We start from the raw sequence: 26,964 nt of genomic DNA on the forward strand, positions 1-26,964 counted from the left end.
ACTTCAATGGCGCTGAAGACGACGAACCGTGCGCCCGACCCGTTTTATTTATCTTGCATGTTTTGGAGACCTGGCGAGACACAGATAAATAACGTGAGAGAAAGAATTATGATACATGGCATACATGATACACACACACATGCACACACACACACGCATACATGAAGAGGTAAAGAACGATTAATGTGGTGAAAGAGTAAGAGAGACGGGTAGAGAACCAGTAATATCTAGTAATATCATTGCGTTTGATTATACCGTTACTTTCTGCAATTTGGCCAATGAGCTCGTGTTTCGTGGAGCATTGAGAATTTATGTGTCTTTTTTCGGTATATTCTTAGCCTACTATATTGCAAAACATATTAATGAAGTAAGGTGTGTACTATATGTTTCATTCTCCCGCTTTACCATCGATAGAGATGTCAACTGAAAAGCACATAAACAAGATGGGTAGTCTTAACTGAAAAACAACCAAAATATTCTTTTTGCTTCCGTCTCATTGCAGGAGTGGCGAACCAGGCGGTTGCTTCAGCGAATCTAACACGAAGCAGCATACTTCTATCAACTCACCGTTTGTCCACGATCAATCAACCGGTCTGCAAGCAAATCACATCACCAGCATATGAACAAAATGCACCTCAAGAAAAAGTAATCAAACAATAGTATTGGAGAAATTGCGATCTTCCTTCCCAAAAGTGATGTAGTACACGAGCGGCAAGGAGGAGGGTGCGCTATGCGGAAAACCGCACACTAGTGTGCCGTGTGTGCATGTGTAACAGACTTGTGAGTGTTCGGTTGTGAGAGTGTTTGCAATGGTATGTGAGTAAGCGCTAGTTCCAGTTCGAGGTACATGGATTAAAACGGAAGTCACTTACATGTTGTTTTATTTTTCCAACCCCGGAAGATTGACTTTATGTGCTTGTTTCCCAGCGGAAAAGTTACAAATTAGCATCGCTACCTGTAGCCTTGTTGTGACCGAGCAGGGGGTATGAGTTTACGTGCGGCGGGTTGTAATTTGCATGACGTGGAAATAAACTAGAACAACCTTGAGTGAAAGCTAGAGAATCGGCAGGGCGAGCTCTCTAAGACTCTAAACCGTAGTCACGGTAAATCCCTCCATTGCCCGGTAGCCCCCGGTAGGACCACCGGCGGCCGCGGGTGTGCGTGAGGAATAGGGGTGGAGTGGTGTGGAGTGGTGAGACAGATCCCCAAATACCAGAAACAATAAAGACTCGGACAGGTGTTCTGGATTCCTGCGCTTGCAAGATGGAGCTGTCGACTCCGGACGACGGCAGCGGGAAGCCGAGCTGGCGAAGGCGCACGCCACACACTGCAATATGGCCGAACGTTTTCGGCTGCTCCAACATTCAGTCGGCCATTGTGGTGCTACTGGCAGTCTGCATGGCAAGCACAGCTAATGCAGAATCACTATTAGGAATAGGTAAGTGCACTTGTGTGATCAGTTGTATAACCTTCAACATGGTTGGAAAAGTTGTGGACCACCATGATGCATTGCAGAAGATGGAGGAGTTTTCCTTTTTCTAAAGCTTTAGCTCATCGTACAGTGATTTAGTGAACTCTTTAACTTTGTTTTACTGTGGAGCGTTTTTCAGGAGTTCTGGAGTTCTTGATCATATGCACGGTGAAAATGTGTTTCCCAAACACTCAACAAATCCTAAGCCCTAGAGCGAGGAACACGTTACACAAACACGATTATGCAAAAGATAAAAATCGCTTAAGTGGATGATGTGGTAGGAATGCGAACGAAACCGTGATAGAATAACGTAACATTTAGAAATCGTTCGGGCTATGGAGATCATACCAGAATGTTCTTGCACACCTGGGAAAACCCCAACTGGCGGCTGCAACAGGTTTATATTCTCTGCAACTGTGGGATTATCCGTCGCGGCGGTAGCGATGTACGAGATTCGGTTTTCTACCAATCAAAAAACACAATCCTCGTACACTCTGTGAAATTTCGCAACATTTGCAATCGTCTCGGCACTCGGGGTTGCGCGTGAAGTGCAGCGTCACGATCAACCTTTGGCGAGAAGCTATTCTCGTTGGAATGGTTGTTTTTTTTTTGCTGATTTGTATCATTTTTTTCTATCTGCTGAAGCGTACCTCATTATGCCAGCTCTCGGGGCTTTACACAGTGATATTTAAACCATCTTCTGCTCCTTAGATGCTCCTTAGAGATCCCTTGCTGTGTAGTTAATTTATTCGTCCGGGAACTGGTGGTTGATGGAACCCAGTGTACAAAATGGAATATTTTGTCATTCTCTGCCATCAGTTTAAAGTAAATTTGTAATTATATGATGATTCGACGCGACTTCTTTTTGACGATTTTTGTCCTCTTCGCAGATAAAGCAATAGCAATCGCGTAATACCAAAGAACGTCCCTCAGGTAATAGTCTACGTACCCCAAACTCTTTTAACAAATCAAGTTCAACATCTGTTTGAGTAAGAATCTCACTAAAGACTGCAATAGGCAAGAGCAGCTTTCAGAAAAAGAAGCATTTTGATGATCGTTTGACTCGAATCGTTGAAGCGTTTTAGCACACTTTTTAGTACAATCTTTTTTAATAACATTCGTTTATAAAATCTGTTAAATTGACGGTTTTCGAAGGCAAAACGAAGACTTAGCTGCCAAAAGAACTTGTTTTTAATAATACTACAGTTTTTATGTTGCATGTTCATTTATTTATGGGACTCCAATTTTTTAGAACTAGTTGCTGCTGTCACCCACTTTTCGTTTAAAATAGTTCGAAGGCCAAAGTAGGGGGAAACAAAATGCAACACGAGCTAAAACTTGTGGTATAACGCGTGAAGACGTTTGTGAAAGAGTTCAAAACTTTCCGGTTTTACCCCGTTTGCTGGCTGTGCGTCGGGTTTTCTCATTGCTATACGTAAGTGGGGCTCATATAGCGCACGACTTCCTATCAACTCACCGTCGCCGTTTCCTTCGGCCCAAGACGGAAGTCGATCAACGTGCTTCCCGAGCTTGATTTCCTCCCCGTGCACGTTCACACGCACACCCGCAACCCGGTGTGAAAGGCGTTGACGTGCCGACGAGGGGTCGAGTTGGACGAGTACCGGAAGAAGCAAAAACACGGCTACTGGTGCGCGTCTTTTAAACAAACCAAATCAAAATCCTACCATTGTGGCCCGACAACTGCTCTGTTCCACGAATCGATAAGTCCGACCATCCACCCCCCCACCTCGATGTGGTCGTTACCGGGGTTGAGTGTGTTGCTTTTCTTTCCCGCCCCGTCGTCTACAAACCCGGGTGCCTACGAAACTTTCACTTTTCCCTCCGGCAACGGGAAGTAAACGGGCCGGGTAGGCAGTCTGGTTGGATTCATTGACTTTTCGAGGTTCGCCGTTTCGACTAAGCCTAGGCCACCTTTTACATCGTAGTCGAGCGTTTCGCTCGCAGCTCAAAGGAAAAGTAGCAAGGTGGCCGAAATTGAAATGTAGCAAATGAAGCGCGTGCAGTACAAGATGAGCTACCTGGCTCCTGCCCAGCCGCAAAATATATGCACGTTATCGGTTTTATTTCCCCCCTTACTCTGTTTTTTTTTTTGGCATTTCAATTTATTAATGTGCTGCACCACAAATATACATCGTTCCCCATCGCTTAGCGTGGGGCTTTTACCTCATCCATATCATTACTGCGAGTGCAGCAGCTTTTAACATAACCCATCCAAGGCAACATCTGCGGTCACTAATCCGCCATATTGCATGCAACGGCAGGACTTTTTAGCACCAGACCCGAGAAGTAAAACTAATTATTTGACCAGCAGTTTTCTATTTGATGTTGTGCAATTTCTCTACGCAAGTTGATACAGATGTCCACGTCCACGTCTATCGAATGTATACTTGCAAACGAGGAGCACATGTCAATCAAACGTGCCCATGAAGTAAGCTACCTGACAAACAAGGTTAAGACGATGAATCCTACGGACTAAGAGTCACCACATATTTGACATTGTTCTCATTTGGATCGAAGCCTACGCTACCAACTGAGCCTTACTTTGACTATTTGTATATGAAGTACTTTAACGTTCATATTTTCCGCTTCAGCAACTCTGAAAAGCGGGTGCAATTCATACAGTTTCCCACATTCCTTGAAGATTGTTAATCAAATGGTATTCTTCAAAATCCGTAAAACGGAGAAACACCATCAGTAAAATCGGTAATAGATGATTGGTACAGCACTTTACCTTGGCTGAAGTCGTACATCAGAAGAAAAGAGAGAACAATTTAAACCCCTTTTTCGGGGTGCCTTTTCGTTATCTTAGGTTGCTAGTTTGAAATGTAACCTAGACCTAACATCTGAACTAGGTTGTGTAGTGCCTACCAATGAGAATCAATCCACTAATCATTAAATATGGCTTCCCAAATGATAGTATTCCTTGATTTATATGAATTCCTTAAAGCGAAGGAAGACTATCTCAAGCGGACTTTTCTTAGAGTGTAAAAGAGCTTAGTCAAACATTAGAAAATGGGCAAAGTATTCGTGTGGGGTTATTACCTCTCTTGATATGTCGATGATATCTTACCTTGAAAGATCAGGAAATAAGTCAGGAGTTGGAAATAAAGAAGATACTTTAAAATCCAAAAGAAGAGCAACCGAGCTAATTACTATCATATTTATCCTTGACAGGTGGCAGTATATTTAGGAACGAAACTGACGTGCCATGTCCGTTCGGAACGTTTAGGTGCCCCGAGGGAAAATGCATACCGCAGACGTCGGTTTGCAACTATCAAAAGGACTGCGATAAGGGCGAGGACGAGCAGAACCACTGTCGTAAGTAGTGCACAGCAAGGCGTTACCCGTGCCTGTTGATCCCTGCCCATATGTACCTCAACGTAGAGGAGCGACGGGGGACAGTTCTGAAACATCTCTTTCTCCAACCACTCCGTTCCCTTCCACTAGCTCCACCGGAATGTGAACCGGGACAGATAAGCTGCGGGCAGTACGTGTTCAACAAGACGTACTGCATTCCTCCCCACTACAAGTGTGACATGACGATCGACTGTATTGATGGAACGGACGAGTCGGACTGCAGTAAGTATTGCTCACGTTCACCGTTAGCCCGCCCATAGACGGTGCGCTGTCCACTATCATTATGAATGTTCACCTGATGAGATCACCGCTAGGAGCTTCCGGTGAGGAGAGAATGGTGGGATTTACCCCGTACACCCGTTGTACAACCTATGATATTCAATGCTATCCAGTGTGATAAACGCGGCGCATATAGTAGTAGATATTAGCGATGAGGCTAACATCTCTTTTTAAAGATTTGAATCAGAGTGAACAATCATAACGATGATTCGAATCATGAAGTCACTCTTTTGTGATTTAAAATGTGTTAAATGATTTATTGGTCGTCGAGGAGATTTGAATCCTTAACAGCAATTCGAATCCCAAAAGAGTGAATGAGTGAGTAAAGGAGTTTGCTATTCGCTATAGAGAGTCGAATCCCAATTTGGGATCTCCTAAATTGTATGTGTATTCATATATAGTTCGTATATTAAGTCCCAGTTTCGGATTCGAATCACAGTTTAAGATTCGATTCTCTATGGCGACTAGCAACTCTTTTACTCACTGTTAGGATTTGAATCCTTATTTGAGATTCGATTCTCTATGGCGACTAGCAACTCTTGTACTCACTCACCCTGTTCCCTCAACTCTACTCACCCTGTTAAGAATTCAAATCAAAAGGAGTAACAAAAATTAACTGTTTGGGTTTAAATCAATCATTCATTCGTAAGCTTCTACTCAATCATTCATTCTTACTCAGTACGCACATCAGTAAATATAGGTACACACTTGCCTTGTCGAAAGGAGCAGTATCATCAGAAGTCGTAATAAAAGGTACTGGGAAATATATGATTTGCTTCTTCACACAATGTTTTGCTCTACCTCGCCAGCGTATCGAAAGTGCCAACCGGACGACATTCGGTGCGGGGCACCGGCGCAAAGTGTCTCCCAGAACGGGCGCGTGGCGGAGATTTGCGTTCCCAAGGAGAAACGGTGCGACGGCTACCTGGACTGCCGGACGGGCAAGGACGAGGAGGGCTGCCATGGTATGGCCTGCCGGTTGGACCAGTTCCGGTGCGCCAACGGGGCTCGCTGCATCGACACGGCGCTCAAGTGCAACCACAAGAACGACTGCGGTGACAACTCGGACGAAGTCGGCTGCAGTAAGTGCCGGAGAACCCGTCAGCGTCCCCAGCGAGCCACTCGCCCCCAATGACCCCACCCCCCGTTTTCGCACCTTTTCCAGACTTCCCACCGTGCCACGGAGGACAGTTCCGGTGCGCCAATGCGCTCTGCATACCGGCCACCTTCCACTGCGACGGCTACCACGACTGCTCGGACGAAAGTGACGAGGCGAACTGCACGGCGATCGCGTGTCCGGACAACAAGTTCCTGTGCCCAAGGGGAGGCGTAAACGGTGTGGCGAAATGCATCGTCCGGTCGAAGCTGTGCGACGGCAAGCGAGACTGCGAAGACGGAACGGACGAGGAAACTGCATGCTGTAAGTCGATGTACACGGTGTCCAATATATTCTCATACAAATCCAAACATCATTTACTTCATAACACCAGATTGGATTTTCTTGGACTTTATTTTAACTGCAAGCTTTGTTTTGGATAGATCAATTATAGCATACCTGTGTTGAAGTCATACTACCAGCCATTTTTTCACCAACTTTCAATGTTTTCTGAACCCGTTTCATGCGGCACGTTATTTTCATCGCCATATTCGCTCAAACTCAAACGATTGCAATTACATGTTTTGTTTTAATTTGATACAATATATTTATAAAAAATTAACTAAATTGAAATCTACTGTCCTGATAGTCGTTCTAGACTATAATGTCAGTCAAGTTCCCAGTTATTGATCAAGATAAATATGTTAAAAGGCATTTCATCTTGTTCAAACACCTTTTTTCTTTATTTGTCTTCACGACATGCAAACTCTCATTAATGACTGTAGATCGTTGACCTTACCACCTTACATGTCAAGTAAAAACACAGTCTGAGGCTTAATTCACATGAAGAGAAAAAAAATGAAAATACACGCGAAAATATTACTTTTGCTGTCCCCTTGTTTCGTTTCGTGTAGACGTGTTACTATTCGTGAGCCGATGCAAATGAAAGCGCATTCAATATTGATTTGCGTGTCATCAACAAATAACTAGTTTCCATACTTAATAACAGGTGCGCAAATCTTTGCAAATCCATTTCTCACCAGCCGGCTGGTTGCTTGCGCTTTATGAAAACTGAGCATGAGATTGCTACAGGATAAATAGATTTCATCGGAATGTACAAACGCTATGCGTGTGGCAAAAGTAGCAGAGCAGTATTTAAAGAATTATCAAATGATGGGTTGTCAAATCCATCAAATGCGACGTTTTTCAACAACTTGGTATCCTCCTTAAAAGATTATTATTCTATTTGGGCCATTTTAACGTACACAACATTTTGATTTTCGTCTAGTTTGTTTCCTGACGTTGTTAACTCGGATTAATGGAACGACTTAGGATGGATCTTTTTTGGTAATCGTACCTCTAAACCACACTGTACCTTACAATGGCTCTGTTAGAAACACGTTTCATTCCTAACGCCAGCTGTTAATTCGGCTCAGTAAAGAAAGCCCGATAGAAAATGACAACACCAAAAACAGGTCACTTTAGCGATCAGCTGACTGATCGCCGATCGATGACCCCTGAGGTCGGCCATCGCCTCCGGGTCAAAAGTATAAATAGAGGAAGTCGGGCCAAAGTCAGCCAGTCGCGATAAAAATTTAAGTTTTAATAAAGGCTACATTTTTCGTTCAGCGTCTATTCATTTTAATTTGTGGTTTTGATTCGCGCTCTTTAGGACGAATCCTAACAGATTCCATACATATTGCGTTAGGTTCTCAGGTTTTTTAAACTCATCAAAATAGTGCATGGGGGTAGATTTGCTTTATTAACACTAAACTACATTGCTTTGGAAAATTAAAGAAAGAAATTAAAAGCGCCAAAAGATAGTCAGCAAACAAACTAAAAAGTAACAGCTTACGGATTTGAAAAATCTGTAAAAATAGTTCAAAAGTTATAGCGCTTCAAAAATAAGGGTCCTTAGAAAGGATTTTAGGCATAGTCAAGTTGGTTCTCGGAACTGGTCGAACAGAAAAGTCTGAAATTTTTATTTTAGCTATAGTTTTTTGAGATATTAAAATAAAAAATTGTGTCGGGGTTTAAATGACCCCTATTTGCATTGGTGTGTTGAATATTAGCAATGAATGGAAAAGTAAAACAAACAAAAACTATGCCTTGTTCACTTCGGCTCTATGAACAAATTGTATGAGCATATATTTGACAGCGTGTAGTGTGTGGCAGGTGCTCAGTGCTCTTATCGTTTGCTTTCTCCTTTACGCCAACAGCGATCACGTCGTGTCCAGCGTTGGGCTGCGAGCACAAGTGCGGCCCGTCCCTGTCTGGCGGTGTCTGCTACTGCCCGGTCGGGCGAACGCTGTCGCCGGATAATCGTACCTGTGCCGACCTGGACGAGTGCACCGTGTGGGGCCATTGCGACCAGCTGTGTACGAACACCGACGGGTCGTTCTCGTGCGCGTGCGCCGCCGGTTACACGCTGATGGAGAAGACGCGCTGCGTCGCGCCAACCGCCTCCAGCCTGGAGCTGTTCTTCGCCTACGATCGGGCGATCCTGCGCATGAGCGCACACGGGCAGGACTCGCGCGTCGTCGCGAACGCAACCGGCGCGAGCGGCCTCTCGTTCCACTACGCCAAGAACCTACTATACTGGTCGGACATCAAGACGAGGAAGGTGCAGTCGCAGGTGCTGGTGGACGGCGGGTTCGGCGGGTACGACCTGACGCTGCCGGGAACGTGGGCGCCGGTGGCGATCGCCATCGACTGGATCGGCGACAAGGTGTACGTGGCGGACCTGGTCGGGCAGAAGGTGGACGTGTTCGAGCTGGACGGACGCTGGCATGCGGTCGTGCTCGGCTCCAACCTGACCAGCCCGGCCGATCTGGCGCTCGATCCAACCGCCGGTCTGATGTTCGTGGCCGACGGCAGCCATGTACTGCGCGCTCATATGGACGGCACGCACGCCAAGTCGATCGTGTCGGAGGCGGCGTACAAGGCGTCCGGTGTAGCGGTGGACGTCATCGCCCGGCGCGTCTTCTGGTGCGATTCGCTGCTCGACTACATCGAGTCGGTCAACTACGAGGGTGAGCAGCGCGTGATGATCCTGCGCGGTCAGCAGGTGCCCAGCCCGTCCCGGTTGGCGCTGTTCGAGAATCGCGTGTTTTGGTCCGACGCCACCAAGCAGGGCATTATGTCGGTCGACCGCTTCGAGGGTACGGCCAGCATCCAGTCGATATTCAAGGCGAAGGATATTCGCGAACCGAGAGCGCTGATAGCGGTGCACTCGCTGACGCAACCCAAGGTGTCCAACCCGTGCGGCAACAACAATGGCGGCTGCTCGCAGATGTGCGTGGTCACGGCGGTGCAGGGTGCACCGTCCGGGCTCGGGTATCGTTGCGCGTGCCATACCGGCTTCCAGCTGTCGCGCGACCTGATGAACTGCAATCTGGTGTTCGAGTTCCTGATGTACTCGCAGCAGCGCTTCATCAAGGGCAAGGTGCTCGACCCGGTCATCGAGGGCTTCAGCGACGCCATCCTGCCGGTGGTGTCGCGCCGGGCGCGCTTCGTCGGGCTCGACTTCGACGCGGTCGACGAGCACATCTACTACTCGGACGTGCTGCAGGACGTGATCTACCGCGTGCACCGCAACGGTACCGGGCGCGAGATCGTGCTGGCCTCGCAGAACGAGGGCGTCGAGGGTTTGGCGGTGGACTGGGTGTCGAAGAACCTCTACTACATCGACAGCCGCAAGGGTACGCTGAACGTGCTGTCGACGCGCAACACCAGCTATCGCCGGACGCTGCTGAAGAACTTGAAACGACCGCGCGCCATCGTGGTGCACCCGAACCGGGGCTACATCTACTTCTCCGAGTGGGACCGACCGGCCAACATTAGCCGCGCGAACGCCGACGGCAGCGGCCTGATGGTGTTCCGCAATGTGACGCTCGGTTGGCCGAACGGGCTGTCGATCGACTTCCGCGAGGATCGCGTGTACTGGTGCGACGCCCTACTGGACCACGTCCAGCACTCCAACCTAGACGGCACGGACGTGCGGACGGTCAACTCGCGGCTCATCCGCCACCCGTTCTCGATCGTCATCCACGAGGAGTGGATGTACATCACCGACTGGCGGTTGGATGCGATCGTGCGCTTGAACAAGCTGAACGGCGAGCAGGAGGAGATTATGGTACGCGAACCGCAGACCAACCGCCTGTACGGCGTCAAGGTGTACAGCCACGGGGTGCAGGTGATCGACGGCAGTCAACCGTGCGGCGTGAACAATGGCGGCTGCGAGAAGCTCTGCTTCGCGTTGCCACGCAACGAAACCACCACCTCCGACGTCATAACCGGCCCGGGTGCGATGTCCCCGGTGCGGCTGGTAGTCCGATGCGGCTGCCCATACGGCGAGCGGCTCGGCGAAGACGAACGCACCTGCCTGTCGGATCCGAACGCGGAGCCACCGATGCAGGCTTGCCCGAACACCTGGGACTTCACCTGCAACAACCAGCGTTGCATACCAAAGTCGTGGATCTGCGATGGCGATGACGATTGTCTGGACAACTCGGACGAGGAGCAGAACTGCACCAGTAAGTAACGTCGTATGTGAGGCGTATCCTCACCGCGTGTCTGTTTAATGTTATGCTTTATGAATCTTCAGCCGAGATTTATTGATATGATTCTTTCCTCTAAGGTTCATTCAGATTGGTTTATAAATCTTTTAGGATTTGAATCTTCTCGAAACGTAGATAAATCTTTGGAAACCATAATGAATCTTTCGTGAATCTTCATGATTCTTTCATTGGCGTGGATCAAGTGACAATTTTTCGGGCTTTTACTTTTCTGTTCTTTTAACATTTATGAATCTTTGGGAATCATGCATTTTTCAAGGAGAGAGAGAAAGCCAAGCAGAGAATCATTCAGATTGAAGAATCTCTATCGGAAAGACATAACTCTGGTCTATGTTTGTGTTGTGTGAATCTGATTCAGAATCATGAATTCGAGTGATTCTTTGAAAAGCATCAATGAATCTGAATTTTCATGATAGAGAATGACGGATCATGAATAGTTGGCGATTAAGAATTCCGTCGTAAGCGATATCTTCATCGTTCACAAATCGTTTTTCAAATTCTAACGAAATCATATCCAGTAGAGAGTTAAGATAAGTCAAACTGCATAATTATTACAGCTAACTGATTGCTGATCATCTGTAATATCATTTAAAATGCTCTTGTAGGTCGTCAGCTTTGTTTTCCATGAACGCTATTTATTTTTAGCTTGTCTCGAAAAATCTGGGTAAAACCCTTACTCTTTGTCGGCGTGATAATTAACAGTTGGATATGATTCATCGCAAATTTGTAAGAGGCAAAAAATATAATACATACTAAAAACTTAAAAGTGTAAACATGATTCATTGTTAAGTTAAAAGCACACTGATAAGAACCTATTTTCACGAATCCAAGCAATGTTTCGTTTTGGCCCGTAAACCTTTTTTGGGAGGAAGGTTAACTGAGTTTGACATCACTGATGTAGGAGATTAATAAATTTTAGAGATTCATAAATCTCATGCATCGGATTCAAGGTTGGAATCCCTCTTCATAGAATATTGAGATGAATGAATCTCGCCGTGAAGATTCTTTATGAATCGGATTCAGCGATCGATTCGTGGAGCGAATCCCTCTTCATAGAACATTCACATGAATGAGTTTCGTCGTGAAGATTCGTGTAGTTCCCCCTTTGCCTTCGTATCCTTCTCACCCTCCCATGCTTACCCTTCACAGAACCGACGTGCGGCACGAACGAGTTCCAGTGCAAATCGGGCCGCTGCATCCCGCTGAACTTCCGGTGCGACCAGGAGAACGACTGCGGCGACCACTCGGACGAGTTCGAGTGCGGCAACGTGACGTGCGCGGCGTCGCAGTTCGCGTGCGAGAACGGGCGCTGCATACCGAACATCTGGAAGTGCGACAGCGAGAACGACTGCGGCGACGGCTCGGACGAGGGCCCGTCGTGTGCGGAGAAGACGTGCGCCTACTTCCAGTTCACGTGCCCGCGGACGGGCCACTGCATACCGCAGAGCTGGGTGTGCGACGGCGACGACGACTGCTTCGACAAGCAGGACGAGAAGGACTGCCCGCCGATCACGTGCCTGGCGAACCAGTTCAAGTGCGCCGACCTGCGCCAGTGCGTGGAGGAGCCGTACAAGTGCGACGGCATTCCCGACTGCAACGACGGCAGCGACGAGCTCGGCTGCCCGACCATGGAGCCGAACCAGTGCAACCTGGAGAAGCACTTCCGCTGCCGGTCGTCGGGTGTGTGCATCCCGATCGCGTGGCACTGCGACGGCTCGAACGACTGCGACGACCACTCGGACGAGGAGGACTGCAGCAAGATCACCTGCCCGAACGGCTTCTACAAGTGCGCGAACGCGAAGTGCATCTACAAGGCGTACATCTGCGACGGCAAGGACGACTGCGGGGACGGGTCGGACGAGAGTGTGGAGCATGCGTGCGTGACGCCCCCGCTGCGGTGTCCGCACGGCCAGTGGGCGTGTCCGGGCGTGACCGGGCGGTGCGTCAACCTGACGTCCGTCTGTGACGACGTGATCGACTGCCCGAACGGAGCGGACGAGGGTATCGGGTGCGACCTGGCGCAGTGCCAGCACCAGTCCGGCCTCTGCTCGAACGGCTGCCAGAAGACGCCACTCGGTGCGCTGTGCATTTGTCCGCCGGGCGAGGAGCTGGCGGCCGACAACTACACCTGCCACGACCTGGACGAGTGTAAGCCGCCCGGTCTGTGCTCGCAGCGCTGCACCAACACCAAGGGCTCGTACTTCTGCTCGTGCATCGAGGGGTACGTGCTCGAGCCGAACAAGCACACGTGCAAGGCGGTCAACCATTCGGCCGCGTTCCTTATCATCTCGAACCGACACTCGATCCTGGTGGCTGACCTGAAGGAGCAGGGTCTCGAGCGCGTCCCGATCATCGTGGAGAACGTGGTCGCGACCGCGTCCAACATGCACACCGGCACGATCTTCTGGAGCGACATGAAGCTGAAGAAGATCTCCCGTCTCGACCGCGGCCAGGAGCCGCAGGAGATCATCTCCACCGGGTTGGACCTGGTGGAGGGGCTGGCGTACGACTGGATCGGCCAGAATCTCTACTGGCTCGACAGCAAGCTCAACACGATCGAGGTGGCGCACGAGAACGGCTCCAACCGGCTGGTGCTGGTGCGCGAGAACATCACGCAACCGCGCGGCATGTGCCTCGATCCGGCTCCGTCCGCCAAGTGGCTGTTCTGGACGGACTGGGGCGAGAACCCGCGCATCGAGCGCATCGGCATGGACGGTACGATGCGCGAGACGATCGTCAGCACGAAAATCTACTGGCCGAACGGCCTCACGCTCGACGTGGCGACGCAGCGCGTCTACTTCGCCGACTCCAAGCTGGACTTTATCGACTTCTGCTACTACAATGGCACCGGCAGGCAGCAGGTGCTGGCCGCCAGCCACTACCTCCTGCACGCGCACTCGCTGTCGCTGTTCGAGGACACGCTCTACTGGACCGATCGCCAGCTGAACCGGGTACTGTCGGCGCACAAGTTCCGCGGCACCAACCAGACGGTGGTGAGCCATCTGATCTCGCAGCCGCTCTCGGTGCACGTGCACCATCCGTCGCTGCAGCCGCTGTACGAGAGCCCGTGCAAGTGGGCCACCTGCCAGCATGTGTGTCTGCTCAGCCCGTCCGAGTCGTCCGGGTATGCGTGCAAGTGCCGGCCCGGGTACCGATTGCTATCGGAGGGTCGCTGTGCTGAGGAGGAAAATCCGTTCATTATGCTGCTGAAGGGCAACCAGATTGTGGACGTACCGTTCAACGGTGGTGATGCTCGCTCGAGCGGCCTCATCCCGGTGGTTGGCATCGAGGGAGGCGTCAGCTTGGACTACGATCGCAAGGGCGAGACGCTGTACTGGGTGCAGGGTAAGGCGGACGACACGGATGACGAAAACTGCACGATCTACGCCACGCCGTACGGTGGCGGCAACCGGACGGAGTTCCTCGGCGGCGACAGTGGCCTCGTCGGGGCGGCCTGCACGATCGCGTTCGATTGGATCGGACGCAACCTGTTCCTGGGCAATCGCATCGCCTCCAACATCGAGGCCATCAGCGTGGACGGGAAGGTGCGGTACCGCGCGGTGGTGCTGGCCAACGATGGCAACCGGACGGCGGTGGCGAAACCGAAGCAGATCGCCCTCGATCCGACCGACGGCAAGCTGTTCTGGATCGACGAGGGTGGCTTCGGTGTGCCGACCAAGGTGGCCATGGCGGGCATGGACGGAACGGAGCCGCGCGTGCTCGACGATGCCATCCAGTACCCGGAGTCGATCGCCGTCGACAGCGAGAAGCGCCGGGTGTACTACAGCACGCGGCTACCGCCGGCCGTCCTGTCCATCGACTACGATGGCTCGGGTCGGCGCACGGTGCTGAGCGAGGAGAACGCCATCGCACGACCCCGCGGCCTGCAGGTATTGGACTCGCGCCTGTTCTTCATCGACCCGACCTACGAGAAGCTGGCACGCGTCGACCTGCCGAACGGCGACAACGCCAAGCTGATACTGGACAACGAGCCCGACCTGCGCAACATGGTCATCTTCCGCAAGCGCTCGCTGCTGCAGCACCCGTGCTCGATGAACAACGGCGGTTGCGAGCACCTCTGCCTCCCGCACACCGGTGCAACCCGGGTGTGCGCCTGCGGCATGGGCTACAAGAAGGAGAACGAGGTGGCCTGCACGCCCTATAAGACGTTCGCGGTCGTGTCGCAGCTGGACACTACGCGCGGCTACAGCCTGCGGGATAGCACCGAGGCGATGGTACCGATCACCGGCACCGGTCACCACATCCTGCACGTCGACGTACTCTACCGCGAGTCGTGGATCTACTGGGTCGAGTACAACCGCGGCTACTGGAACGGCATCTTCCGGGTGCGACCGAACGGCACCGAGCTGCAGCACATCGTGCGCGACGGCATCGGCAGCAACGGCGTCCGGGGCATCGCCATCGATTGGGTGGCGGGCAACATGTACTTCACCAACGTGTTCCCGCACGAGAACTACGTCGAGGTGGCGTGGATGGACGGCACGCACCGCAAGGTGCTGGTGAAGATGACGAACGACGCGCCGCGCGAGCTGGCCGTCAACCCGATCAAGCGCCTGCTGTACTGGATCGACTACGGGCAGTACCCGCGCATCGGCAAGTGCTACCTCGACGGCTCCAACTGGACGCCGGTGGTGACGTCGGGCATCTCGAACCCGCGCGATCTCACCGTCGACATGCTGACGCACGACGTGTACTGGGTCGACTCGAAGCTGGACATGATCCAGAAGGTGTCGTACAGTGGCGGCAACCGGCAGGTGATCCGCCGCAATCTCGCCAACCCGATGGCGATCGCGGTGCACCTGGGCGACGTCTACTGGGTCGACCGGAACCTGGCCAGCGTGTTCCGGGCGTCCAAGTTCCCGGGCAACACGACGCTGCCCGAGCGGGTGCGCACCAACCTGCCGAAGCTGCGCGACATCACGATCTACGACATCAACAACCAGCCGATGGACGACGGCAACCCGTGCCTGCGGCTGGGCAACGGTGGCTGCGAGCAGCTGTGCTTCGCCCTGCCACCGGACTACAACCAGAAGCCCAGCTTCCGGTGCGACTGCGCCGTCGGCCGGCTGGCCAGCGACGGGCGGCACTGCGAGCTGACGGACGAGTACGTGATCTTCGCGACGCGCACCGAAATCCGCGCCATCGACCTCGATCCCACCTCCACCAACGTGCCGTTCGCGCCGGTCGTCAACCTCACCAACGTGGTCGGGCTCGACTTCGACTACGCCGACAACAAGCTGTTCTTCACGCAGATCCGACCGTGGTCGAGCATCGCCTTCCTCAAGGGCGACAAGCCGAGCGAGTCGAACGTGACGCCCATCATCACGCGCGGCATCAACCCGGAGGGCATCGCGTACGACTGGACGCAGAAGAAGATCTACTGGACGGACAGCTCGAACAACTCGATCTACGCGATGAACACCGACGGCACCGAGCTGGTGATGATAGCGCGCGTCGAGCGGCCGCGCGCCATCGTGCTGGATCCGTGCAACGGCACGCTGTACTTCACCGACTGGGGCCGGTTCGGCACGTCCGGCAAGATATTCCGCACGACGATGGCCGGCTCGCTGAAGCGCCCGATCGTCGACCGCGACCTCTCGCAGCCGAGCGGCCTCGCCATCGACTACGACGAGCGGATGCTCTACTGGACGGACGCGGTGCGGGAGAAGATCGAGCGGGCGCAGCTGGACGGGCGCAACCGGGAGGTGCTGATAGCGGCCACCATCTACCCGTTCGCGATCACCGTGTTCCGGAACTACATCTACTGGACGGATCTGCAGCTGCGCGGCGTCTACCGGGCGGAGAAGCACACCGGTGCGAACGTGCTCGAGATGGTGAAGCGGCTGGAGGACTCGCCGCGCGACATACACATCTACAGCTCCACGCGCCAGAAGTGCCAGGCGAACCCGTGCATGCAGAACAACGGTGGGTGCGCGCAGAGCTGCCACCCGGGCGTGAACGGCAAGCCGGAGTGCAAGTGCAACGACACCACCAAGCCGGTCAACGAGGGTCGCATGTGTGCGCCCAAGAACCACACCTGCGACGCGAGCAAGTTCTACTGCCAGAACAGCAAGTGTATCTCGCGCATGTGGTCGTGCGACGGTGACGACGACTGTGGTGACGGCTCGGACGAGGACGTCAACTACTGCGCGTTCCACTCGTGCGCCCCCAATGAGTTCCGCTGCGCCAACGGGCGGTGTATCTTCAAGTCGTGGAAGTGTGATCACGAGAACGATTGCAAGGACGGGTCGGACGAGGAGGGCTGCTCGTACCCGCCGTGCGTCGACGGTGAGTTCACCTGCGCCAACGGACGCTGTATACCGCAGAGCCAGGTGTGCAACGGGGTGAACGACTGCAAGGACAACGGCACGTCGGACGAAACGCACGAGCGCTGCCCGACCAACACGACCTGCCCGCCGAACCACCTCAAGTGCGACCGCACCAACATCTGCGTGGAGCCGTACTGGCTGTGCGACGGCGACAACGACTGCGGTGACAACTCGGACGAGAATACGCTGCACTGTGCGCAGCGCACCTGCCCGCAGAACAGCTTCCGCTGCCCGAACCACCGCTGCATCCCGGCCACCTGGTACTGCGACGGCGACGACGACTGCGGCGACGGGGCGGACGAGCCGCCGGAGTACTGCAAGTCGGAGGGCCGCACCTGCTTCGGCGACCTGTTCACCTGCGACAACGGCAACTGCATACCGCGCATCTACATCTGCGACGGCGACAACGACTGCCTCGACAACTCCGACGAGGACAACCGGCACCAGTGCAACGACCGCAAGTGCGACGAGGACACCGAGTTCACGTGCCAGGAGAACAAGGCGTGGGCCCGCGCCCAGTGCATCCCCAAGAAGTGGATCTGCGACGGCGATCCGGACTGCGTGGACGGTGCCGACGAGAACATCACGCTACAGAACTGCCCATCGCCCCAGCCGTGCGCCGAAGATCAGTTTACCTGCGCCAACGGACGCTGCATCAATCAGGTAACCATTCGACATCCGCTCCGAGCAAGCAGTTGGTACAATATTAAAATATCATATGTTTATAAAACCCTGGGGAGCTATCGGATACGTTTTTCTCCATCAATCGATATGGTATATCGACCAACAAGTGTTCATTTTCGGGATACTTGGCTCACTTAGTGATGAGGAGAAGGAATAGCTTCTCATGATCCGATCGGCTCTCTAGTTTATATGATCTGAGCTAATCCGAAAATATGAGATCAAATGCTCCATTATGACCCTTGCGACGCCATTGCCCGTAGCGGTATAGCATTAAACTCCTCCGATGGTCTTAGGGCATGATTTGCTGTGGCCAGGTATTTCCTAACTACTGGATCATACCTTTATGATGTTTTCTGATAAAGTTTCTAAACTCCGGAAGGCACTGCACACCATACACATCTCCATGTGCCGAAAGTCTGGCCATAAAGAACATTGGCTTTGTGCACATAGTCTCTCCGCGTTCTATGGGAGTTAAGGGACCCCAAAGCATTTAAAATATGCTGTAAGATACTTCAAAAGGGACATAAAGTACCAGGTTTTTTTACCACTTGTCATCGTCTACCTTCAAATAAGCTACAGCATCCATGATGGTCAAGTGGTCGCGATTTTCCGACAACATGTTTGATAGGAGTTTCGAGCCGTTTAGTTTGAGTAACTGGCTTCGATCGACACATCCGTACAAGGTCCATCTTTTCTCAGTTTTCCTTAACTATAAGGCCAGTTGAAGTAACCTTCTGGCCCAAAGAAGTTGGTGGATTGTCAACGTTAGTTATGAATTCCTTGCTATATGGAATATATTTTACTTCTAGCAAGTGAGTTCTAGGAGTTAAAAGACTGAGGACTCCTTTTACTTTTTGTAGGGCCACTTGGTTCATTGACACCCTTGGTACGCCTTTCGGCCATATAAACCTTCCGGATTTCAGCCGTAAGGGGTGCCTAATGTTTTATTTCCTATCGAAATAACAAACCCAATGAACCACAGTTTTGATTACATATAGATCTCCCTTAGACAAACTTGAGCTATTAACGCTGACGGCGCCCTTTTCTTTATCACTCCACTAGGGTTGGGTGTGCGATCACGACAACGACTGTGGGGATGGTTCCGACGAAGGCAAAAACTGCAACAGCCAGTATAAGACGTGCACACCGCAAGAGTTCACGTGCCAGAACTTCAAGTGCATTCGCAACCAGTACCATTGCGACGGTGAAGACGACTGCGGCGACCACTCGGACGAGGTGGACTGCAAGAAGGAGAACAGCACGTGTGCAGAGGGCAAGTTCACGTGCAACAACGGCCAGTGCATCGACTACCCGCTGGTGTGCAACAAGGTGCCGGACTGCTCGGACGAGTCGGACGAGCCGCTGCACTGCAACATCGACGAGTGCGCCAAGGTGGAGATACACCGGTGCGGACACAAGTGCGTCGACACGCTTACCAGCTACTACTGTGACTGCAATCAAGGATACAAGTAAGTCGTTTGTTTGCCCGCTGTGAAAATCTGTTATCTTACGTTCTCATCGTGTTTCTATCGTGTTTAGATTGTTGGAGGATGGTAAGGCTTGTGCGGATATCGACGAGTGTATTGAGACACCGGGTGTATGCTCGCAGCATTGTTCGAACACTCCGGGTGGCTACTACTGCAAGTGCGACGAGCGGTACTACGAGCGGCAGAACGACGAGCACACGTGCAAGCGCAAGGATGCGATCGAACCGTGGCTGATCTTCAGCAACAAGTACTACGTGCGCAACATGTCGATCGATGGACACCAGTACAATCTGATCCATCAGGACCTGATGAACGTCGTGGCCATCGATTTCGACATGCAGCAGCAGGAGATGTACTTCTGCGACGTGACGGCGAAGACGATCTTCAAGTCGCCGTTCGGCGCAATGGTGGACGGCGTGCGTATCGAGAAGCAGGCGGTGATCAAGCACGACTCGCACGGTCTGGAGGGCATCGCCATCGACTGGGTTGGGCGGAAGCTGTACTGGCTCGATAGGCACTCGAAGAACTTGGATGTGGCCGAGCTGGACGGTACGCGCCGCAAGACGCTCCGTTCCGGCGTGGTCGACCCGCGCGCCATCGTCGTACACCCGGGCATCGGGTACCTGTACTTCACCTCCTGGCACCTGCAGGCCTACATCGCCAAGATGGGCATGGATGGGTCGAACTTCACGCGCATCCTCACGTGGGAGGACGACATTGCGTGGCCGAACGCGCTCGCGATCGACTACTTCACCGACCGCATCTACTGGGCCGACGCGCATCTGGACTACATCGCGTTCGCCGACCTGGAGGGCCGCCACCGGCACGTGGTGCTGTCCGGCAGCAAGGTGCCGCACGTCTTTGCCCTCTCCATCTTCGACGACTACCTGTACTGGACCGACTGGAACTTGAAGGGGATACTGCGGGCGAACAAGTTTACCGGCGCCAACTACACGGTGATCCGCAACACCACGCACCGCCCGTACGACGTCCACATCAGCCACCCGCTGCGCCAAGTGCCGTTCCCGAACCCGTGCGGTACGAACAACGGTGGCTGCTCGCACCTGTGCCTGCTGGCGCCACCGCTCGAGTCCACCTACCTCAACGTGGAAGGGTACATCGAGGAGGGCGCCCCGAGCTACCGGTGCGCCTGCCCGAACCAGTTCTATCTGGCCCGCGATCAGAAGGTATGCATCGCCAACTGCACATCCGGTCAGCACCGGTGCGGTGGTGCGGACGAAAAATGCATCCCCTGGTTCTGGAAGTGCGACGGCGAGCCGGACTGTAAGGACCGGTCGGACGAGCCGGACAGCTGCCCGGCGCGTCACTGCCGGGCCGGCACGTTCCAGTGCGGCAACGGCAACTGCACGCCCTCGACGACGATCTGCGACGGTACGGATGACTGCGGGGACAGCTCCGACGAGCAGAACTGCGACCTACCCTGCCCGGTATCCGACTTTAAGTGCAAAGCGAGCGGCCGCTGCATCCTGGACAGCTGGAAGTGCGACGGCGACGCCGACTGCAAGGACGGTTCCGACGAGGATCCGGAAATATGTCGTAAGTATCCCGTCACGTCTCCCGGCTGGCTGTCACGTGCAATCCTAACAACCAAAACACCTTTTATTTCACAAAGACAAACGTGCGTGCGACCCGGAGACGGAGTTCAGCTGTAAGAACGGGCGCTGCATCCCGAAGCTGTGGATGTGCGACTTCGACAACGACTGCGGCGACGACTCGGACGAGCCGGCGTACATGTGCCGGCAGCGCAACTGCACCACCGGTTGGTCCCGCTGCCCGGGCCAGTCCAACTACCGCTGCATTCCCAAGTGGCTGTTCTGCGACGGCAAGGACGACTGCCGCGACAAGAGTGACGAGCAGCCGGAAAACTGCCCGCAGTGCAACCTCGAGACGGACTTCAAGTGCGGCAACAACCGATGCATCCCAAGGTATGTTAGCCGTCGGCGTCCATCACACGTATTTAACCCCTTCACGGTCTTGTCGTTTTGAGAGAATGGTTCAAAATTTGCACTTTCATTGTGTTTTTGTATTTATGACAGAGAAGAAAAAATAATATTTCTTCTGAAGAATTATCTATTGAATGATGGTCAGTACTATAGTAACTATGATAGTACTTTTGGTACTCATAAGCTGCTTGTGTTTGTTGTAGAGAAACTGAAAACGCGGGTTGAATACCATACACGATGTTTTAATGTTTTCAATATAACACTAAACTCTTTTGAACAGAGTATCAACTTTCTAAATAGTAAAGTTACTTAAAAAGTGGTTTAAGCTAAACTATTTAAAATTTTATCGTTATTTCATACTTATTTTCGTTGGATTTTAATCAACATATTCATTTTGGTTTATTGTACTGGTAATTATTTTTTTAAATTTTACTTGAAATTGATCCTGTACACAAATTATTATACTGAGTAACTAAAATAGCTGAGCTTTGATAAATTTCAGTATTGAGAGCCAAATTTTATTTCGTAAAATTGTATTCCTTGTATGTACCGATTTTGGATACAAAGTAAACGAATTATTGCCGTGGGACTTTGGATATATACGAAAAAGTCAACTGGTATTGAACAACTCGTTCAACAATTCTATCAATCTTCATTTCGGGAAAAAACCAATCTGACATCGTGAAAAAATCCGATAAGGGTTAACTCTTATCTCATCGAACATCTCAAATGAGATGGGTTTTTTGTATGAAGCACTAATATTTTATTAGGGGCCTGATAAAACCAGTTGACGGGCCAAACTTTGCCGACCCCTGGGTTATTCTATTGTATCGATGAATATACACTAGGAACAACAAACAGCTTTTATTCGAGCACTTTACGCCAGCATGAACTAAGTAACAAATTAGTTTAGTGAATTCGTTTCAAACATTGCTGCCACTTCTCACAAAATGTGTTGATAGATGTTTTTGGACAAAAAGAAGCAACATTCATGTTTTATATTCACTCGTCCCGTTTTTGGTTTTGGAAAAGCTAGAATTTCCAAAAATACTTGAATAAAAATGTACTAATTCGTACATGAATGTGTTTTCGAAGAAGCTGCACTCCAAACCATTGTGGCGTAGTGAAAAAAAGAAACAAATGAGATGGTGCAAAAACTGCCCGCGGTCACACTCGGACAACGCATTTCGAAAACACTCGAAGCTTGCCTTCCGAGTGAGGATCGGGTATTAACCCCCGTTCAGTTAATCTATCTCTCTGACACATTGATGGTCATTTCATCATTTCATCATCCCAACAGACAATGGATGTGCGACTTTGCGGACGACTGCGGCGATGGTTCGGACGAGACGGACGCACAGTGCAAGGGCAAGTACCGGGAGTGTTCCGAGTCGGAGTTCCGCTGCGACAATGGCAAGTGTATCTCGAGCCGGTGGCGCTGCGACCACGAGGACGACTGTGGTGACAACTCGGACGAGTACAGCTGCGAAGGGTTCCAGTGCAAGAACGGTACGTTCCAGTGCACGTCGGGCCACTGCATCGCCTCGTACTTCCGGTGCGACGGTGACCGGGACTGCCGCGACATGTCGGACGAGATCAACTGTCCGCCCCGGTTCCCGGGCGGCCGCTACTGCCCGGAGTCGCGCTTCCAGTGCACCAACAACCTGTGCGTGCTGCCGTCGGATCTGTGCGACGGTACGGACGATTGCGGCGACAACTCGGACGAGGCGGCCACCGTCTGCACCAACTTCAACTGCGACACGCTGCGCCGCTTCCAGTGCACAAACCACCGGTGCGTGGCACGCTACCAGATCTGCGACGGCGTGGACAACTGCGGCGACGGCTCGGACGAGAACAATATGACACTGTGCGCGACGCGCCAGAAGCCGTGCGACCTGTACACGCAGTACCAGTGTGCGAACAAGAAGTGCATCGACCGGGCGCAGATCTGCGACTACGCGGACGACTGCGGCGATGGCTCGGACGAGCTCGGCTGTCACCATACGAGCACCTGCTCGACGCTGACCAAGGGCGGCTGCGAGCAGCACTGCGTCAACCTGACCGATGGCGGCTACATCTGCGCCTGCTACTCCGGGTTCATCATCGACGCGACAAACAAGAAGCACTGCATCGATATCGACGAGTGCGCCACCGGCACGCACGGCTGCTCGCAGCTCTGCACGAACCTGAACGGCACGTTCCAGTGCTCGTGCCGCGACGGTTTCCGCCTCTCGGACAGCGTGTCGGGCGTGTGCAAGGCGGTGAAGGACGAGCCGCTGCTGGTGCTGTCGAGCGGGCCGGAGATTCGGGCGTACGATCCGGGTCAAAACCGACAGTTCGATGTGATAGCAGGGGAGAAGCGCATCGAGGCGCTCGACTACAACCCGGAGACGCAGATGATCTTCTGGACGGACAGCTACGAGAAAACCATCAAGCGCTCGTACATGGTGAACGCGGCCAACGGCGAGGCGAAGGTCGGGTACGCGCAGGACCTCAACATGAAGGGCAACACGAAGCCAACGGCGCTGGCCGTCGACTGGGTGGCGGAGAATCTCTACTGGGCCGAGACGGACCGTACCGGGTCGAAGCCGCGCGGTCGCATCATGGTCGCGAAGACGGACGGTCGCTACCGGCGGGCGCTGGTGCAGGCCGGCCTGGAGGTGCCGACCTCGATCGCGGTCGATCCACAGCTCGGCCGCATGTTCTGGGCCGACGCTGGTTCCGCACCGAAAATCGAGGTGTCGTGGATGGACGGCTCCAAGCGCCGGCCGGTCATCACCGAGGCGATCCGGCATCCGGCTGGCCTCACGGTCGACTACTCGCAGGACCATATGGTGTACTGGGTCGACACGAAGCTCAACACCATCGAGGTGATGAAGCCGGATGGTACCATGCGCCGGACCGTGCTCAAGGGCGATCTGCTGAAGCATCCCGTCTCGCTGGACGTGTTCGAGTCGAGTCTCTACTGGGTGACGCGCGACACCGGAGAGTTGTTGAAGCAGGACAAGTTTGGACGCGGCGTTCAGGTTGCGGTGCAACGCAATTTGGCCAATCCATCCAGTATTAAGGGTAAGACGATGCGACTCGGACGGTTTTGTTTTGCATTTCGGTCAATTTTAACACTTCTCTCTCTGTCTCTTCCACATCAGTTTACCACGATTTACGTTACAATACCACCCTGAACAACCCCTGCTATCGCAACCCATGTTCGCATCTGTGCCTGCTCGTGCCGGGTGGACGTCGCTGCTCCTGTCCGGACAATTCCGCCCCGACATCGCATCGTAGCACCACCGAGGTCGTTTGTGATGCACGTAAGTGAACGATTCTACTATCTTGCCAGACAGGTTGGCTTTAACTATTCTATGTTTAATTTTCTATTTGTGTCCCTTCGCAGCTGCCGAACAACCACGACCTGCGCCACATGTTTGCCCGTGTGTAAACGGAGGTCTGTGCAAGGAAGCGAACGAAGCGATGGGCGACGGGGCGAGCAGCGGTGGCAGCAGCGGGGAGCTGGTGTGCGTCTGCCTGCCAGAGTTTTCCGGTGCCCACTGCGAGGTGTTTAGCGAGAAGATACTCGGCTCGGCCGGAAGCAGCACGGCCGCCATCCTCATACCGCTGGTGATCGTGATGCTGATCATCGTCGCCATCGGGCTGTTTGTCATCGTGAAAAAGCGCCCCTTGTTAGTATCCGCCAGCGATGCTGAAGGAAGTGGACACATTTCGTAACTGCCACGACTAACGCTGGGTGCACTGTTGTTTTTTTCTTTTTTCATTTCAGCGGCAAACCGAGCCTGAGCTCATCGCAGAGCGTATCATTCCGTCCAGGTACGAACGTAGAGTTCAATTCGTCCGAATTCCCGTCCACCCAGAGGGTTCCCGCGCCAGGCGGCCTTGGACTAGCGAACGCCGCTGCCGCGCCACTCGATGGCTACAGCATGGACACACTGAACAACAAGAATACTGACTTCAGCAACCCAATGTACGATGCCGTCCAGGGTGGTACCGATGCAACGGCTGCCGGCGATATACCTTCCGGTTAGTATCATGCAAGAGTTACCCAACTATTGTTTTATTCTCATGAATATCGGTTTCTTTCTCCGCCGCTCGGTCTAGACATTTATGAAGTACCCGCAGATGTAGGCAAAGCGAACGGCAGAAAAGACGGTTCTTCGATCTCCAGTGGCCCGTTCATCGAGCCTGTGTCGGCCATACTGGCCCCCAGCAGCATTACACATAAAACCTCGCCCCAGCTTAACCTGCGTCCGAAGGAGCTTAACCCGTCCATGCACGATACCGGCAAAGACACACAGCTACTGGTAGAGGAGGACAAATCAGAATGTTAGAGCTAAGTGCACACGTTAAAAAACCGCGAAGTGAGAACGTATAATAATTCGAACCAACATCCGAGGGTGCGGCTTATTCAACATTTGGAAGTCGTACTTTCCTGTTTTTATTATTATTATTATTAATATTATTATTATTATTTTTGTAAATGTGTGTGGAGCAAAGCTCAATCCACAAGTGACAGAACTGTGAGGCAGAGGATAACATAGTCTGAAAAAAAAATGAATATGCATGTAGCAACAGCATGGCAGGCTGAAAAGCTAAACTTTTTCCCGTTTTATATAATGTTTTGGATATTAATGAGTTAATACACACATATCCTTATTTTGCACTATGGTGTCTAAGATTTTGAAAAAAAAAGCTATCTACGAAAAACGAATCGAACACGTAAAACTATGGAACAACTCCACAGAGTGAAAGTGAAAGAACAAACATAGCATAGAAGCATAGAAGAACTGGAAAGGTAGAAGAAAAAAAATTTTAACCGTTGGGAAAATCGTTCAGGTACGAACACTGAAACTCTTTATGCATTAACTAAAATTGCAGCACGTACACCGTTCAAGACAATCAATAATAGCGCTATACTATTACAGCCAACCGTTATCTACTGGACCCCGACATAGAAGAGAAGAAGAAAGAGAAATAGTAACGCTGCACACGAATCTGTAATGATTTAGTTTTTCTTTTCGATACATCGTCAAGCAGCATCAAGGTTAAAAGTAAGGATTGGAAATGGCACAAAAAAGGATAACGTAAGCGGCTCGGATTCAGTATTTGTCCATAGCTAAAAATTGAGCTAAGTGGTAGTAAACGGTATAACTATTAGTTGTGTATATAGTTAAAGCGATTTTGTGTTAATAATGAGTTTTAAACATTGAAATATTTATGTGAACAAAGAGCAATAAAGAAGTTTCTACAACCTGTGCCCTATGCACCACCTTTGTCACAGCTCTATGCGGTACCTTCGGTGGTAGGAAATATGATAATGATGAACCAATCTGTGTCCGTAATAAGCCAGTAGTTCCATCTATACGAAAAAGTAAAATACAATCTTTTTCAGCCCAATGTAATTTTTGTTTCATTTATAATTGTGTTTACGAGGTCTATTTATGGTAAAACTGCCATGTACTTCACAATTCTATTCAATTACAACCTTTTTGAAATGCACTTTCACACGACAAGAACTTAATTTTTACTCTGATCTTAGTCAAAGGTCGAACGTCCAAGCTGTACATGCCTGTACTGGTTTTCAACACCATGAGTACTTATTTATATTTAAAATATTCATTTGTGTGACTTAAGAAAGCATAACCAGTACTCTTCATAGTTTTTTC

At 51.7% G+C, this 26,964-nt stretch overlaps 1 protein-coding gene across 1 annotated transcript; it reads left to right on the forward strand.

Moving 5' to 3' along the window:
- The first annotated feature begins 1,263 nt into the window (after positions 1-1,263).
- On the forward strand, positions 1,264-25,629 carry LOC131291277 (low-density lipoprotein receptor-related protein 2). Its single transcript, XM_058320466.1, has 15 exons — positions 1,264-1,438; positions 4,667-4,810; positions 4,940-5,071; positions 5,938-6,210; positions 6,294-6,548; positions 8,444-10,759; positions 11,951-17,814; positions 18,898-19,304; positions 19,375-20,879; positions 20,956-21,268; positions 22,587-24,355; positions 24,436-24,597; positions 24,681-24,966; positions 25,065-25,321; positions 25,400-25,629. Exons 1-15 carry the CDS (start codon positions 1,264-1,266, stop codon positions 25,627-25,629), a joined length of 14,088 nt encoding a protein of 4,695 aa, XP_058176449.1.
- The last annotated feature ends 1,335 nt before the right edge of the window (positions 25,630-26,964 follow it).

The sequence above is a fragment of the Anopheles ziemanni genome, chromosome X (assembly GCF_943734765.1).
Source record: "Anopheles ziemanni chromosome X, idAnoZiCoDA_A2_x.2, whole genome shotgun sequence".
Lineage (NCBI taxonomy): Eukaryota > Metazoa > Arthropoda > Insecta > Diptera > Culicidae > Anopheles > Anopheles ziemanni.

Coding starts and splice junctions, on each gene's coding strand:
- LOC131291277 (XM_058320466.1), top strand. CDS start 1,264: ATGGAGCTGTCGACTCCGGACGACGGCAGCGGGAAGCCGAGCTGGCGA. Junction 1,439..4,666: donor AGAATCACTATTAGGAATAG/GTAAGTGCACTT, acceptor TATCCTTGACAG/GTGGCAGTATATTTAGGAAC. Junction 19,305..19,374: donor GACTGCAATCAAGGATACAA/GTAAGTCGTTTG, acceptor TATCGTGTTTAG/ATTGTTGGAGGATGGTAAGG.